This window comes from Acomys russatus, chromosome 21 (assembly GCF_903995435.1).
Source record: "Acomys russatus chromosome 21, mAcoRus1.1, whole genome shotgun sequence".
Classification (NCBI taxonomy): Eukaryota; Metazoa; Chordata; class Mammalia; order Rodentia; family Muridae; genus Acomys; species Acomys russatus.
This window is the reverse complement of record NC_067157.1, coordinates 43725018-43741779: the sequence shown is the minus strand read 5'-3', so window position 1 is coordinate 43741779 and position 16762 is coordinate 43725018. Positions and strand designations below refer to the sequence as shown.

Here is a 16762-nt window from a genome sequence, read left to right as displayed (position 1 = left end):
ACGTGGTATTTTGTCGCCTTGTTACCTAAATTTTGGAAATAGTCTACCCAAATGGCTTCTCCTGAACCTCAAGCCAGGTTAGTAGCCATATTTATAGTCGGAATGAAAGGCTAGGATGAGAGGAGTTTCCGGATGTGAGGCCTGGGTCAGAACACTGTAATATTCCATTACAGAGATATCTCTTGAGTCTGGCTCAGTCTCTTCAGATGTGGCAGTGTCATCTCTGACAGGGGGATTTGCTTCCCAAAGCAACTGACTTGACAAACACACTTCACGATGGTTGCTTCGAAGAACCCCAGCCTCAGAAACATTATTCCAATTTTTTTCTTGAACATATTACATGGTATGAAGCAACCATGAAGATTAAACAATACAGGCTTGCAACAACACCCCATGAGCCTTTCTGTTTCATGCCTGCAGTGGCTTCAACTTTCCTTCGCACATTCTAATTTATGTGGAATAATTTATATAACACATTCAAATACCTAATTTGACTTCTTTAGGAAGAAATATTTCAGGACAAGGACTTTTGTTAGTATTAAAGCACCAAACATAGTTCATCAACTCTTGTCTATCAGATTTGTAAAAATATAAAACTAGTTATTTACTAAGACGTGTATACTAAATTATTTACTAAGACATGATAACTACAAAGTAGAGCATAATTAAATAATTAATCAATTGTTAATTAATTAAATGTGGTTTTTAGACTTATTTTGATTTATGTAAATAATTGTGTCTACCCATGTGTGCGTGTGTGTGTGCGTGCGCGTGCGTGCGTGCGTGCGTGCGTGTGTGTGTGTGTGTGTGTGTGTGTGTGAGACTTTGCATACACCTGCAGAGGCCAGAAGAGGGCACTGGATCCCCTGGAACTGATGCTACAGGTGGTAAGCACTACTTGGATGCAGGTGCTAAGATCTAAACTTGGGACCTCTGGAAGAGTAGCAAGGGCTCTTAACTGCTGAACCATTTTTTCCAGCCCCTTAAATGTGTTCGTAACAAGAAAGTAATAAAACAAACCTGAAGACACAAAACTGACAGTTCTTATAACCTTCCACTTGGCAGGAGGCAAACAGAAAAATAGAGGGAAAAAAAGCTAAAATAGATTAAAAGAAAAATATTTAAGTAAACACTCACCTATTTAAGCAGGAATAAAATTAAATTCCTAAGCAGAGCCCATTCTAAATAGTCCAACATGGACAACAGAAGTTCATTATTAACGGGATCCAGCATAGAACAGATGCTTCTTTGGCAAGGAGAGAGCTATTTTTCACTTCCCTGGTAACTATCTTTAGCAGCTTACACTCTTAGAAACTAGGAATGTGCATATGGATTTATTATGAGGCAACACACAATTATCTAATGTCAGCTTTGGGGGCAGAGGAGCCTATGATATCAGTGCAAATGACTTGCTAAAGCATGCCAGGCATCAATATAGGCATTGAGGTCTGGTGACAAAGGCCTTATGATCCCTGGGACTTTCAAGGTCTAGGCATTCCCAGTGAGCTATTTACATCTCTGGATAAAAAGGAATCAATAGAAAACTGAAAATTGCTCAACTTGGGATGGCGGAGGAATCACCACAGTGGAAATTGTCTGAAATTAACAGCCTTGAGATGGGGGCAATTTCAGGATGACGATAGAATATTCCGCAGTTGAGAGAATGTTGAATCCATGCTCTTTCAAAACACAGGGAGGGAAGGCTTAGGTCAGGATAAAGAGGAGCAAGAATCATACAGGTCAGGACTGCAACCAAGTTCAAGCCAACTTCAGGAACGATGCTTTGTTGGTTGCAGCCCTGGGCACATGCGCCATGACTAAGTGGGCGTGGGAGCCTGCGGGAAGCCAACTGGCCGAACGCACAGTAAACAGCTAGCTTTGGTAAACTCACTTCATTGGTACAGGTACTTGACCATCTGTACCTCGTCCTACAAACAGAAGTCACTCTTTAGAGTTTCTGGAGGATTGAGCCATGTGTGGACGGAAAGTGTGGGATCCCTGGCCCTTCATTGGACTGGGAGCTTATTTGGGGGCCATGTTGAAAGAGACAGTTCGGTGAGAAGATACTAGTGGAATTGTGTGCCTGGCGCTCTGAATTTGTGTGTGTAAATATGTGTGATTTTCACATCTGCACTGAAGCGTAAGCTCTGTCGAGGCAGGGCCTCTTTCCTGTTCATCTTTGCTAACACTAGACCTCAATATGGAGCTCCAACTCTGACACACTCATTTCATTCTGAACGCTTACAGCTAGGTGACAGTTCTGATGGACCCTCTAGAAGGAACCCAAGAAGCCAATGTAAATAAAATGATGCTTTCTTGGCAGGTTGTACAAAATGCCCATAGAACTCGGCCTATATTAACTTCTTTCTGACATGACAGATGACTAGCTGCTTGTAGTCTCAGTGTGACGTTTACAACAACCTTGTTTCTCTCAATGGACAAAGTCAACCTTGCCCTTGATTCGGACACTATTGATCAGGACAGTACACAGGGAGCTTGATACTAAAGAACTCACTATGGACAACTCAGGATTTGTTTTCTTCCTCAGCCTGAGTTTGAATCACATCTATCTTGAGTTACTATACTTATTCTTCATGAGTGACTGGGTTTATGATATACACTTATCAGTCTTTTGGGTTTGGGGTGAGAGATCCAGAGTTATATTCAAAACTATGGCCATGGTTCCTTGATGACCTCATTGTCTCAGGACCCAAGGCTAGCTAGCCTGTAACACATTCATTATCCTAAATGGTACCGTTTTGGTCTATCAGTAAGCCTGACATGGCTTTTAAATTCATAGCCTTTCAACTGCAATGGAAATCTAGTGTTTGTTTGGGGACTTGGGAGCAAGAAGGTAGTGAAAGAGGTTACTTACTTCTGACAAGCTACCCTTTGTTGCTTAGACTCAAAGCAAAGGCAAGACTCAATCTGTACTTGCAAGACCCCCAAGCACACTCCTAGAGGAGCAAGGAGGATGAATGCTAGGCAAAGCTTTGCTTAGGTGGGCTAGGCACTCCCTGCAGAGGCAAAGCATGCAGCATGTCTGCCTTGCTCAAGGAGCCTGCTGCTCCCAGGGAAGCTGATAGAGGCACAATTACTTCTCATGCTCCGGGATAACTGCTTAGCGTTGATATATTAAATCAGGCTCAACAAAAGCATGAAATAGGAAGCAATAAATGTGCTGTGGGAGGCTAAGGGAAGTTTTATAGAGGGAGTTAAGAGTTGCGTTTCACCATGAAGAATGCATGCATTTTCAGCAGGAAGGGAAAAATTGGAAGATACGTTTTAGGTGGACAAAAATTGTATGGGTTAAAATTCAGAAATGTGAGAAGCCCGAGGTTTGCTCAGTAGTGAGTATGAGGCCCAGTGTGTGGCTGGAAGAGGGCTATTGGGTGTGGGAGTAAAAGATGAGATCAGAGCAAATGATCAAGGCCAGATCACACAGGGCCTTGCGGGTGCCAGAAAAGTATGGGATTTATCATCTACAAAACAAGAAAGCAGCAGGCTTTTTATAAAACATACGATTGGGAAGCTTTTTTTTTTTTTTTCCCCCAGAAAGACTGGCTTATGTAGGGCATAGAAGGGAGCCTAAGACCATGGGTGGAGAGCAGCTTCCAAGATTAAGAAAAGATGATATAGCAAACAAAACTGGAAACTAGGAGACAAGGGAACACCCTCCATTCTTGATCCATATTGTTTGAAGTTGTCACTGTGCAGTAAAAGTCTAGATTACAATCCCTGCAACTATCACAAAACCCGTAGCTTTAAAAAGTGCCATTCTGGTCATATGAAAACAGTCTCAGTGATATAAAGCCATTCCATTGAGAAAGGAAGAAGTAAAACTGTTTCTTTCTGTGGGTAAGAACAATTGTATGCAGGAAAAAAAACCCTCAAATCACACACAAGCATAAACTTGTACAAACTATTGGGGGAGACAAACAAAATCAGAAAAGTGTAGGTGACAGGACCCACAAAATGAGATAAAGTTGCGTTTGTATTGTTTGTATACAAAGTAATGAACGATTGGCCAAGGAAATTAGAAGAATGGTCCCATTTACAAAAGCACTAAAAATAATGAAAACTGCAAAAGATTCCTAAAAGAAACTGAATAGATATACATTAATGGGAAGACGTTTCACGTTCATGGATTGGAAAACTTTGTGCTGTGCTACACAAGTGTAAACACAGAGTGGGTGCCGTTTCCTTGAGATTCTCAATGGCAACCCAGCCTAAGGTTCATATGGAATCTGAAGGGATCTCAAACAGTTAAAAAGTAAATAAGGGGGCTGGGAAGATGACTAGGGGCTTAAGAGAGCTTTCATCTCTTGCAGAGGAACCAAAATCCATTCCCAACACTGTGTCAGGTAACTCACAAATGCCTGTAACTCCAGTTCTGGGTTATACAGCACCCTCATATGGCCTCTGTGGGCACTGCATGCCCATGTGCATATGTGCGTGCGCATGTGCACTTTCGAAGATGAAAATACACACATACACACACACAGTGAATAAATAGTTTTAAAGGGTAAATAATATTGGAAGGGCCCCATTTTGCAAGTCAAAACTTACTGCAAAGCTGCAGTAATCAAAACAGTAAGATACTTGTGAAAGAACAGATCAGATATGACACATGAGACAGCCCACACAAGGATGGTCACTTAATTTTCAGAAAGGATGCCAAGACCTTTTAATGGGAAAATGACAGTCCTTTCAGCAAATAGTTCTTGGAAAACTGGATGTCCACAAGGAATAGACGAGTTTTTCATTTGAGTTAAACACTTAAGTGCTAAGAACTACAGAACCACCAAAAATAAACAAAACAAAACAAAACTAGGGTGATATCATCATCACTACCTCCACATTGTTTTTGTAGTGATTGCATGGCTAGGACACCCAAAACATGAGCAATAGGAAAAATGGGTCAACATAGTTTAAAAAAAAAAGGCAACCTATAGGATGGGAGAAAATACTTTAAAACCATATATCTAATATTATATTGATACTTAAAATATATCTTTTAAATGCCCATGACCCAATAAAAATTAGAGAGGGGTTTTTGTTGTTGTTTTGCTTTTTTGTTTTGTTTTGTTGGTCATTGGCGCAAAGGACTTGAATAAACATTTCCCCCAAAGTCACACAAATGGCCAACAAACACACAAAGATGTTCAACATTGATAATTATTAGGGAAATGCAAACCAGAAACACAAATGAATCACATTTTACAGCCATTAGCAAGAAATCAGAAACAAACAGGAATTGTTGAACCCAAAAAGAAAGTTTGGAACCCCTGAACACTGCAGTGCTCACAGTACCTAAAGAGCAGAAGAGACCCATGTGCCTACTGACAGGTGAGCGGTGCTAAGGTCAGACAGGCACTGGACAGACAAGCGCGGACACAGAGCAATTCCACTCTTAAGAGACACAAAGCACAGCAGTGGCTGCCCGAGCCTGGGCATGGAAGCAATGATTACTAAATGGATGAAATCTCTGTGTGGGAAGACACGAAGCTTCTAGAAGCAGATCATGGTCCACAATGTGAACAACACTTCCTGAAGCCAACTTGAGCACTAAAAGATGGCCAGTGTGCTAGTATAGTTTCTTACGCATATGTAGTCATAACGGAAAAACAAAATCCAGGAATGGCAGCCTGGACAGCAGGATTCCGGCTTAGCGGAGACACTAGTGGGTGAAGAAGCCTTAGAAAGAGACCTTAGAAAGAAATACAAAGGTTGAGCCAGCTCAGGCTGACCCTGATGAGCACAGACAGGCATGACACTCAGGGATGCGGACTCACGTTGCAGGTGGACGAGCCATCTAGGGTCGGGTAGGAGCCGTCGGGCCAGTCTGCAGGGTCCAAGGCCGCTGACTGACGGTGCTGGGACTCGTATTCCTTCAACTGCAGCAAGGAGAAAAAAAAAAAATAAATAAACCGAAAGATTAAAATGGAAATAGTGGCCGGGTACTGCCTGCTCCAAGCAGAAATCACATAGACTTTCTCCATGTTGGTGACTAGGTGACTAATAAACACAACAGACTCTTGGGATGCTATCTGCCTGGTCTGCAGGAGTCCCTGGGTTCAGTTCCCCATCATCACACAAGCCAGGCACAGAGGTGTGTAGCTACCATCCCAGCGCAGAGGAGGAGAGGCACCAGGAGGCCTTTCTCATTCAAGGCTGGGGTATTCTATCTGTCAATTTTATCACCAAGCAAATAGAAAGTGGCTTACTGGATCCCTTGAACAAGGGGAGGGCATAGCAAAGGAAAGAAAGATGCGTTCAGAGCTACTGAAAGTGAAGGTTTAGAAACTCCATGTTTTAGTGTTAAGGAAAAGGAAAACAAACACAGAAAGGAAAGGAAACATTAGAAAAAAAGGAACAAATATAGCACGGCTCAGTAGGGGTTCTTCCAGAACGCCGTGTGTGAGGGGGTCCAGGGAGGCTTGCATTAGGCATGGAGGAGCTGCACTCAGCTCTTTAGACCCCTAAACCCTCACTGCAGTCAAATCGCATTGTGATTTATTCTTCAGATTCAAAGGTGTTGATCAAACCATGTTCCATGAAGCAAGTAAGTTAAATACAGAGACAGCCTGGCATCGGGGTTTGCAGTGGTCCTTGACCAGCTGTGGGATGCAGCAAAGACATCACAATTTGCCTCAAATTAGTAAAAGCCAGAATGTCTCCTTTACCTATGTATGCGGGAGGAGGGAGGCAACACTGATTACAGAGTAGAGGCCTGGATATAGACACCAGATACCACTGGTTGCCGAACCCCTCTGTTTCATCCTCTTGGACAGCAGGGAACACTCTGAAGCCACCTCAGAGGCTCGCTACTCCAGTCAAGCCAATGCAGTAACGCCCTCAGGGCACATCTACGTAGACACAGCACTGTGACTACCGCCCTTGTGGCTTCAGGTAAGCGCACAACTCACATTAAGCGCATACGTCTCGAGGTTTCTGCTCTTAGTGGCACTCGTCATTTTAATCTCTGACGCACCATCAGGGACATAATCTCTGTCTCATCTTTATGGCATACTAATGTCATATACACTGGGCTCGTCTTCCCTCTGGAATGCCATTGTCATCTATCTGTATGGCTGGGAAGAGGTGACAGGTAGGAGGGGACTATTGCGAGAATGTCAGTTTTGTCCTGGCCCCTACTCCGTTCTTAAACTCAATGTCAGCCCCAACCACCAGGAGTCATGAAATAAGTTTCATCTTAAGTACAAGACAATGAAACAAATTCCTAGCCAGGCAACTGTAAGCTGACAAGCTTTTGAATCCCCCGAGGACTTTATCTCTGACTCACACAGGTGTAGCTTAGGAGCAGGCATGTGTCCTCAGGTGAGCAAATAGGCGATTTAGTAATCAGGTCACAGTATGGATAGGGCAGCTTCAGTCTTAAGATCTACATTTTCAAGGACTGCAACGTCATGGATCAGCTCTCTCGCTTTCATTCAGACAATATCCGGAGAGGAAGAACTCCTGAGTTCTGAGTGCAGCTCCCCTGCGCTTCATGCAAACACTTCTGGTTGGCCTCACACATGGCGATCGGGAGGAGCCTCTACGCAGCTTTGCTAAGTGAAATGTGCTCACTTTTCAACAGCATTTCACTTCCCTTTCTTTGTGTTTTTCCCCCTTAAAACTAACAAGGTGTGTTTTCTGTGATACAGGCCCCTCATGTCTGAGAATCCTCATGATAAAATAAGCAGGGCTAGGCTCTATCCAAGGCTTACATGTGATTCTGTTCCTTATTTGATCCATTCACACATGTGCAAATAACCCAGATAAATGAGTGGCCCATAGCTTCCAGGTACATCCTAGAATTTTCTAGACTGTGAAGAACTAGGGCAAGATTCAAGTATCCTGAACTTAACTGCCAACCGTTATATGCATGCCATTAAAATTAGTACTCGCCAATGCGTTGTTCAGAAACTGCCAATTACCTAGATCCCCATAAAGTTTAATCTTTTTTTTTTAATTATTAAAATGGACTTTCTTAAAGCCCAAAGCACATGTCTACCACAAAACCCCTACAAAATGTTTAGCATGCCATTTTCTTGGACAGAACCATTCAGCTAATATAGAAATCATCTATTAAGCCATCTTCACATTCAAAAAAGACAAGACTCTGAACTAAGGAGTTTTGCAAACATCACCGTCTTCAAATGTTCCTGCTGTTCACAAAGGTCTTTACATATTAGTCCCTCTGCTTTTTCTCCAAGCTTGAAACTATTCCTTTCTTTTCTGAGTATCTCTATTAGACTATACTGAGGCACTTTTAAAGGTTTTCTCTTGCTCCAGGGACACAAGTAAACCTCATGCCAAACCTGAGCGCTGTGATATGACCTCGGGCATCTGTGTTCAGATGATGACGTTTTGCTATTTGAACACACTGGAGCCTTACCAGTCACCAGGAGGCAAGAAACCTTCCTACTCACCACAAGAAAAATATATACATACTCTTCTTATATGCATTTTCTAGGCATTCTGCTGGCCTTTTCCCTAATGCTGGGGCAGAAACAAGGGATGGAACCAGAGAGAAAATACTTGGGGACTTTGTCCCTCAAGGGCACAGGCAACAGCCTTGGTAAAGAAAGAAAGCAAAGGCTATCTGAATGAGGCAGGGACAAGGTTGTCACCCATTGCCAGCAACACCGCTTGTTCCAGTACTAATATGCTTATCTGCAGTGAGCCAAGCCACTCCGTCCCTCCACTTTCATGAACTTCAGTATGCTGGAGACTTGGAAGGCTGAGGTCACTAAGGCAACCCTCCAAGTTCACAGATGACGAAAGTCAGCAGTTGTTGTAAAGTGGTCCAGGCCCCCAGGTTTCCTTCCCAAGTCAGGTTTCCTCCATCTCCTTAAATGACTCTCAGTGTCTGTCTGCCTCTCTCTCTCTCCCTCCCTCCCCTTCACCCCACTTCCCTCCATAATGGTCAGTGTTAGCTGTCAACTTGACAGGATATAGAATCATCAAGGAAGTGGACCTCTGAGCATGCCTCTGTGTGGCGGGGAGGGGTATCTTAAGTATATTGATAATGTGGGAATGGGGGCTGGAGGGATGGCTCAATAGTTAAAGAGACTTGTTATTCTCTCCGAGGGCCTGAGTTCAAGTCCCAGTACTCCCATCAGGTGGACTATGACTACCTGTAACTCCAGCTGCAGGGAATGCAACTCCATATTCTGGCCATCCTGACTACACAGCGCATATACTCACACAGACACATATACATAAATAATAGCAATGAAAAGAAAATCTTCTAAACTGAATAATGTGGGAAGGCCCATCGTCATTGTGGGGCCACTTCCTGGGCAGGAGATCCTGGCTGTATAAAATACAGAAGGCAAGCTTAAATGTGGGGGTGCCTTCCCACAGGCTTGGGTTCCAGAAAAGATAAAACGGAGAGGGTGAGCTAACCAGTACAAACATCCACTGCTGCCTCACTCTTGACTGAGTGTGATGTCACCATTCTCCTCAAGCTTTGACTAACATGACTACAACCTCCCCAACAACTGCTAACATGATGGACTGAACCCTGAAACTATGAGCCAAATGAACCCTATATTCCTTAAAGCTGTTTTTGCCAAGTAAATTATCACTAACACAGATGCTTAATTATATAAGGCAGAATGTGTGTTATCAGGCAAATAAAATACAGTAAGTATCTTATTTGATTGATTGATTGATTTGATAAAGTAGATATGACCACTAAAATACCATCAAAATATTCCCTTGGGGGTTAAGGATGTAGAACAGTCACAAAACACCTAGCTTTGATCTTTGATGTCTCTCTCTCTCTCTCTCTCTCTCTCTCTCTCACACACACACACACACACACACACACACACACACACACACACACACACACACACACACACACACACACACACACACACACACACACACACACACACAGTATATGAGATTCCTATACCCTCTGATGGCCCCAAACAGTTTTCAGCCGGTGCCCCCAGGTGTAAACAACATGGCCGCACACTCACCCTAGCAAGCGCTTCTTCAATGGTGATCATCTTCTCTTTGACCATCATCATCAGCTGAATCCTCTCCTCATCACTCATCGTTATCTCACTTGCCACGTAGCCCACATCTTCTCCTGGGGATTGAAGATGGACAGATGGAAATGAGAGATAAAGCAGGCCTCCAGCCTGGAAGCCCTCATCTTGAGAGAGGTGGGGACGTTTCTCAAGTGCCCTGTCTACCTTGAATGCCATGCATAAAGCAGAGGAATGCAGAACCGAGCTGTCTCTCCGGAAGCCAAAAAGGGCATCTTTTGGGGAAGTGTGTTCTAAGAACCTGTGCAAATTACCACAGAAGCAAATCCTTCAAAATGACCAGAACTTTTGAGACAGGCCTTCTAGGCATGGTACAAAATCGACAGGGTATTTCTTATTGCAGATGGGCCCAGGATCTCATTTAAACACGCAACTTGATCAGACATTGCGAGGCTTCTTTGGGTTGGACACGCTCTGTAGTTTATCATGTGAGATATGAACGAGAAGATCGTATATTTGTATGAGAGCGGCCTCTGCTATGACAGGAGGTCAAACCAAGGAACCAAGCTCGCTGAGCCTGATTCAACTGTCTTCTACTGAGTTATCTTGCTGCTGTTCTCACAGAACAAACGCAAAAATAAAGCCGGACGCTAAGCATGTCAGCCTCCTAGAAGACAGGTACTACAGCTGTCTGTATCTGGCAGTACTGTAGTCACATGTGTCTGCAGACTGTGACTATTTAAGGGAGAGCTGAAGGGCACCAGAACTACAGAGAAAAAGACATGTCCCCCCTGCCCCCACCAACACTGACTCCTTGTAAAAAGCTTTTTCCCAAAGCAAACAATGCCATTCCTCTTTTTTGAGCTCCACTGGCCAGTTGTATCTTTGGTCAGCATGTGGGAAAGGAGTCAGTGACAGCAGGCTAACACACACGCACCAGGAGGAAGTAACACTGCAGGCCCCATCTTCCTCCAATATACTTTGGTGGCTTCTGGTATCATCAGAACCTCAGCTAGGGCTTTATATACCTTCCTGCACAAGAGCAAGGCTAAGGAGGCTACCAGAAGCCTCGGTAGAGGGAGCTAGCTTGCAGTTTGTGTCTCCACGCCCCCCCCCATGTCTTCGGCATCTCATTTCCATTTTGAAATCAATCAGTTCAGGGGTACCCCTCACAGAAGAATGAAAGAGTGTGCTGGATGTGGGGAGAAGCCTGGTCCTGTGTTGAGTGGCATGGAGCTGGTTGAGTGGTTCAAAAAGCCATGTGAACTGGTGAGCTGTTGACTGACTCTGTGTCTGTCTCTGTCTGTGTGTGTGTGTCTCTCTCTCTCAGACTAATCTTAATTAATGTCTATATGTATGTTTCTATATAAGTGAATGCCGCATGTGGATTCTCCCAAAAGCTAGAACAGGGCATCAGATCTCCCTGGAGCTGGACCATGTTGTTTACACCTGGGGGCACCGGCTTGAGCTTGCCTGACATGAATCCTAGGAAACAAACTCCTGTCCTCTGAAAGAGCAGCAAGTACTCTGAACCCCTGAGCCCTCTCTCTAGGCCCCACCCTGTCTCATCACTGCTTTCCCCCTCCACAGCTTTCTAAGTGTGACCTTGTCAGAAGCTCAGATGATTCTGGGTCTCCACCAAAGGGGAAGGCTGGGACTGTTGAAGATCAACTCCATCAAAGTGGGAAAACTAAAAAAAGATAGTCATGCATGAAAACTCAGGTGTGGAACCAGGGCAGCTAAAGTCCTCAGCCAAGCTCTTTGTGTCTGGGTGGGAGTGACTGGAGAGGCAGGAGAAGTCACATTATTGTGTAAAAGGGAAAACAAGAAGTGTCAGTGGTGGACAGTAAAACATGTTCATTTATTGATAACCCCTTTCAGTCAGACAGGAATGTGGAAGTAGATGTGACCTGCTTTCCTCTGTGACTTCTGGGGGAAACATAAATTACATAACCCGGCCTCTGGGGGGGAATGACATATTTATTTGCTATCTAAACAAAAACAAAGGCGAGGCTTGGAAAAAGGGCAGAGCTCCCTGCAAAGGAGCAGCCGGGTAAATTCTCATGATGTCAGACCCAGAGAGGGTTTCCATGGGCAACAAACTCCAATAACTGTCCCTGCCACAGAGCAAAAAGTTCCGAAGAATGCAAAGGCCCCAAGTGAGGGTATGTACCCCAGGGTCCAAAACTAACAAACTCGAAGATTCCCTTGACCTCTTGGGGTCAGCGCTTGGTGGGTTTAAGAGAAAAGCAGGGAGGCTGGCGCGAGGAGGACGTCTGCAGACAGGGCCGCTAGCTCGTCCGGTTTTGTTCTCTCCGAGTTCAAGAAATTCATGGGGTCAAAATCTTGAAGTCATGAAAGGAATGTCGGAAAAGTTGACTATTTTGCAGGAATATGCAATGAGTTATTCCTAAATTGCAGTGTCCATTTAGATCGGGGGCTGGGCTTCTGAGTATTATGAAAGCCACAAGGACCTACTGTCCAGGGTCACAGCACTGTACCTTTGGAAGTCTGCCTCATTATTCCTTTTTGGTTCTTTCGAAAATTCTGCCAGAAGTACTTATTTTTCTTCTTCCAATCTCCTTTACCTTTAAGAAAGAAACAAAGGAAGGAGGGAGAGAAAGGGAGAGAGAGAGAGAGAGAGAGAGAGAGAGAGAGAGAGAGAGATAATCAGTAAATTTACTGATAAAAGCAGTCTTTTTCTTATAATGTCAAAGCTTCACCGACTACTCTGATTGCACAAAGACAGTTTTTCAGTTTGTGAAAGACTGTGAAATAGCTATAAAGTTGTTTAAAAGAAATGTAAATTTGCTAGTAGGACAGAGGAAAAAAAAAAAAAGGCCCAATAGGGTTAAGAAAAGAAATACAGGCACATCAAAAGGGCAGGCCCAGCGCCTTCTCGTGCTCACTTTGATGTTTGTTTAGCCAGCATGCCTCCTGCTGCCTTGTATTGTGGTGCATTTGCCCTCTTTGGTTGCAGCCACAATTATTTCCACTAGGCCACAAATAGAAGGCTTGCAGAGGTTCATGTTGTTTTCTTTTGTTCCTCCTGTTTACCCACCATTGCTTTATTTCTCTTATTCCAAATATAATGAAGCAAACACCAAGGCTGCTGTGGCCTGGTGTGCACTGCACAGAGCAGACCCTTCAGCCTGCTTCACTATGGTGTCTGGGGACATGGGTCTATAGCACAGGGAAGGCATGACCCCCATCTCTCTTATGTTTAGGCTTCTTGGTGACCAAACTACAGATTAACAAGGTCACAAAGACAAGAAAAACAGAAGGGGGCCTGCTGTGGCATCTCCTAACTCAGGGTCCCTCTGACCTCCCACCTACCTCAGATAAAGGTGGGGTGATTCACCAGTGAAAACAAACATGCCATCGATAAGATATTTTTTTTTAATTGTATTACTGTTCTAGTAATTAACAATACAAAATACCTTCTAAAATGCAAACAGAGAGGCTGGATGACAGCTCAGTGAGTGAAGAGACTATTTTACAAGCATGAGATGCAAAGTCCAACCTCCCAGAAGCCACAATGGTGAAGCTGGGCATAGTGGCACACACTTACAACCCCAGCACTGGACAGGCAGAAACACACAAGTCATGTTGCTTACTGCCTAGCCAGCCTAGTGACTTGATGCATTTTAGGCCAATGAGAGGCTCTTGTCTCAAACAACAAGAGGGATGTCTCCTGAGGAGTGACAGATAAGGTTTTCCTCACCTGAGCGCACATATGCACGTGCACACGCTCGCACGTGTGCACACACACACACAGACACACACGCATACGTATACAGCAAAAACTTTAAAAGGCAAACATAAAAGAGATCAGTCAGCATATGGGAAGGGCAATTCTTTATTCTTAAAAAGAAAAGGCTCTTGCAGCAATGGCCACCACTGTGCTGATGTGGCACACCCAGAGCAGTGGCTCTGTCTTCGTTTGGTGTCTGTCTGGTTGCCCTGTGGCCACTGGAAACAAGGCGGCTTCCACAGTCTAGACTGGAGGTGCCAAGCAATGATGCATGGAGTAGCCGTGTGGGAACTCCATCTCTGGTGCTCCCGAGCTAGCAAGGGTGTCATTTGTCAAAACAGGATGTCCTAATTTAAATGCCGACAACCCTGGAGGCCTGGGAACAAAACCTCAGCCCTTCTGCCTTGAATTTCCTAGATTCTTGCTCCCCTAGGCTAGTTTTGTGGGGTCTGCCGCGTGAGAGCGAACCTCAAAAGCGGATGTCAGTCACGAAGGGCAAAAGCAGACTGAAGTGTCAGTCATTTGACCTCTTCTTAGGGAGAAGACTACAATGAATTTGTCTACCTATAAGCTGTACTTCCTTCCTTCCTACACACACACACACACACACACACACACACACACACACACACACACACACACACACACACACTTGCTCTATAGACCAGACTGGCCTTAACTCAGAGATCTGCCTGCCTCTGCCTCCTGAATGCTGGACTGAAAGGCGTGCACCACACCACCATCCAGCTCCTATTTTGTTTCTCTAATGGAGATAATAAAAATAGCTAGCATTTCAAGCAGAGGCAGGCGGATCTCTGTGAGTTCCAGGCCAGCCTGGTCTAGGACAGCCAAGAGTACACAAAGAACTCTTGGAGGGGGGGGGTGAGGGGCGGAAGAAGAGGAGGTGCTAACATCTCTTCAGCACTGACAGTACCCACGCACTTTGCTATTTAACAGCCTATCTCATTTAAGTCTCTCTCCTGTTTCTCTTCCTCCTTTTTAACAGTGACAGGACCTTACCATGTACCTCAGGCTGGCCTGGAACTCACTATCTTCCTGCCTTGGGCTCTCGTGTGCTGAGATTACACTTCCGTCCTACCATGCCCACTGCTGTTCATAGGATCCTTTCTTATTCCGTTCAGGAGGAAAGAAAATCAAGGCTTGGAGAGGCAAGTGTCTTGCAGGAGGTTACAATAGCTGGGTTAACATTTACAATTCAAATCCTGATGGCGGGGTTTGAGTGCTTATTACCCACCCACCCTCTGGCTGGCTACAGCAAGAGTAGATCTTATAATATCTAACACCTTGAATGCATATTATTTTATTTAAATATTCCAAATGGGAGGGTTTATCTGAGAGCATTGTCAGAGATACTAACGTAAGGACAGTGTCATGTGCTTGAGACAGAAAATTATCAGCAATAAATACCCAGCTAAAGGCTGGCTGATGGGATTATGGCACATCCAATATGATTCAGAGTAAGGCTCTTACTGATAATATTTAGCAGGTGGAAATACTCGTAAACTGTCCTATTTTGAAGACTTGCAAAAACAGTATGTAGACTATAATGCTACTTGTATTTTCAAAAGAACAATTCATGATGGCAAAAGGAGGAAAAAAATTTATACATCAAATACCAGGGCTGGAGAGATGGCTCAGCCAATAACATGTTTGATATAAAGCATGTGGGACTGAGCCTGGATCCCCAGCACCCACAATAAAAGGCAGGGCATGGTGCTGTGTGTCTACAACCCTAATGCCATACAGGAAGACAGGCAGGTTTCCCCAGAGTTTGCTGGACAGCTGGTCTAGCTGAACAGGGGGACTTACAGGTCCAGCAAAGGACTTCTCAAAAAGTAAGATGGAAAGTTGACCGAGAGAAACCTAATATAGACCTCAACTTACACACACACACACACACACACACACACACACACACAAACACTGGCAGTCACACAATCTTTACAGTATTTGTTTCCAAGGTGACAGGCTTTTGGGTTTTTTTGTTTTTTGTTTTTTGGCAAGATCTATTCTCTAACATGTGCATATATTATCTATAAACTATAAAAATAAAATAATCCAATTAAATATTTAAATCAAGGACAGTGGCACTCACCTACACAGCCGTCTTCTGAGTTTGATTTATGGAGAGGGTATCTAGAAAAGAAGAAAATGTTTATGTATATATACATTACCAGAGGGCCTTGGTTTTATGGGATTTTTTCTCTGGACCTGGGACCAACAGTGCTTAATGGATCCTGGGGGGTCTTTACAGTTGGTTTTCCTACCTATCTGCTGAGTCCCTAGAAGACGTGTACCATTTGTCAACATTGGTTAGTGAGCCAGTTTAGGACAGGATCTATATTTAAAAAAAAAAAGAAAGAAAGAATATGGATGTCATTAGGTAAGCTCCTGTCAGTGGGATGTCTTTAGGGTAAGAGGAAAAGAAAAAGCATGTCATAATGATCGCATCAACTCCACAGCACAAGGGCTGCTTGGTCAGCGAGAGAGTGGTATGGGCAGCTGAAGAAAAGGACAGAGTAGGCTGAGGAGGTGAGAGATGCAGTCAGAAGGAGATCGGATGCCCAAGTGGAGGGGCAGCCAATATAGAGCTCCTGGAGTTGATGACTTCCAGATGGCAAGGGTGATAGATGGTCTTGCTAGAACTTGTAAGAGTCAAAATCAACCCAGAAGCTGGGCATGGTAGTGCACGCCTTTAATTATAGTATTCAGAGAGGCAGAGGCAGGTGGATCTCTGTGAGTTCGAGGCCAGCCTGGTCTACAAAGCGAGCCCAGGACAGCCAAGGCTACACAGAGATCCCTGTCCCCGCCCCCCCCCAAAAAAAAACCAAACCAAACAAATAAAAATAAAGCCAGAAATCTGCCTAGTTTTATTTGGATGAGAGCTTCACATTATAAAGTTATAGCAAACTTTTAAAAATGGATTGAAGTTAATTAACCTGTGTCTATTCCACATTCCACCTTGAGCCAGACT

The 16762-nt window shown here is 44.1% G+C and overlaps 1 protein-coding gene across 5 annotated transcripts in view; it reads right to left on the bottom strand.

The window, feature by feature from the left end:
- Positions 1-16762, bottom strand: part of Sash1 (SAM and SH3 domain containing 1) — a 350942-nt gene that overhangs the window by 48084 nt on the left and 286096 nt on the right. For all 5 annotated transcript variants that reach the window (XM_051164247.1, XM_051164248.1, XM_051164245.1 and 2 more), the window contains exons 5-8: positions 15884-15924; positions 12515-12601; positions 10002-10114; positions 5796-5897 (exon numbers count right to left, since the gene is read on the bottom strand). In XM_051164247.1, the coding sequence (XP_051020204.1) occupies positions 5796-5897; positions 10002-10114; positions 12515-12601; positions 15884-15924 (343 nt within the window). The remainder of the gene's footprint in view (positions 1-5795; positions 5898-10001; positions 10115-12514; positions 12602-15883; positions 15925-16762) is intronic.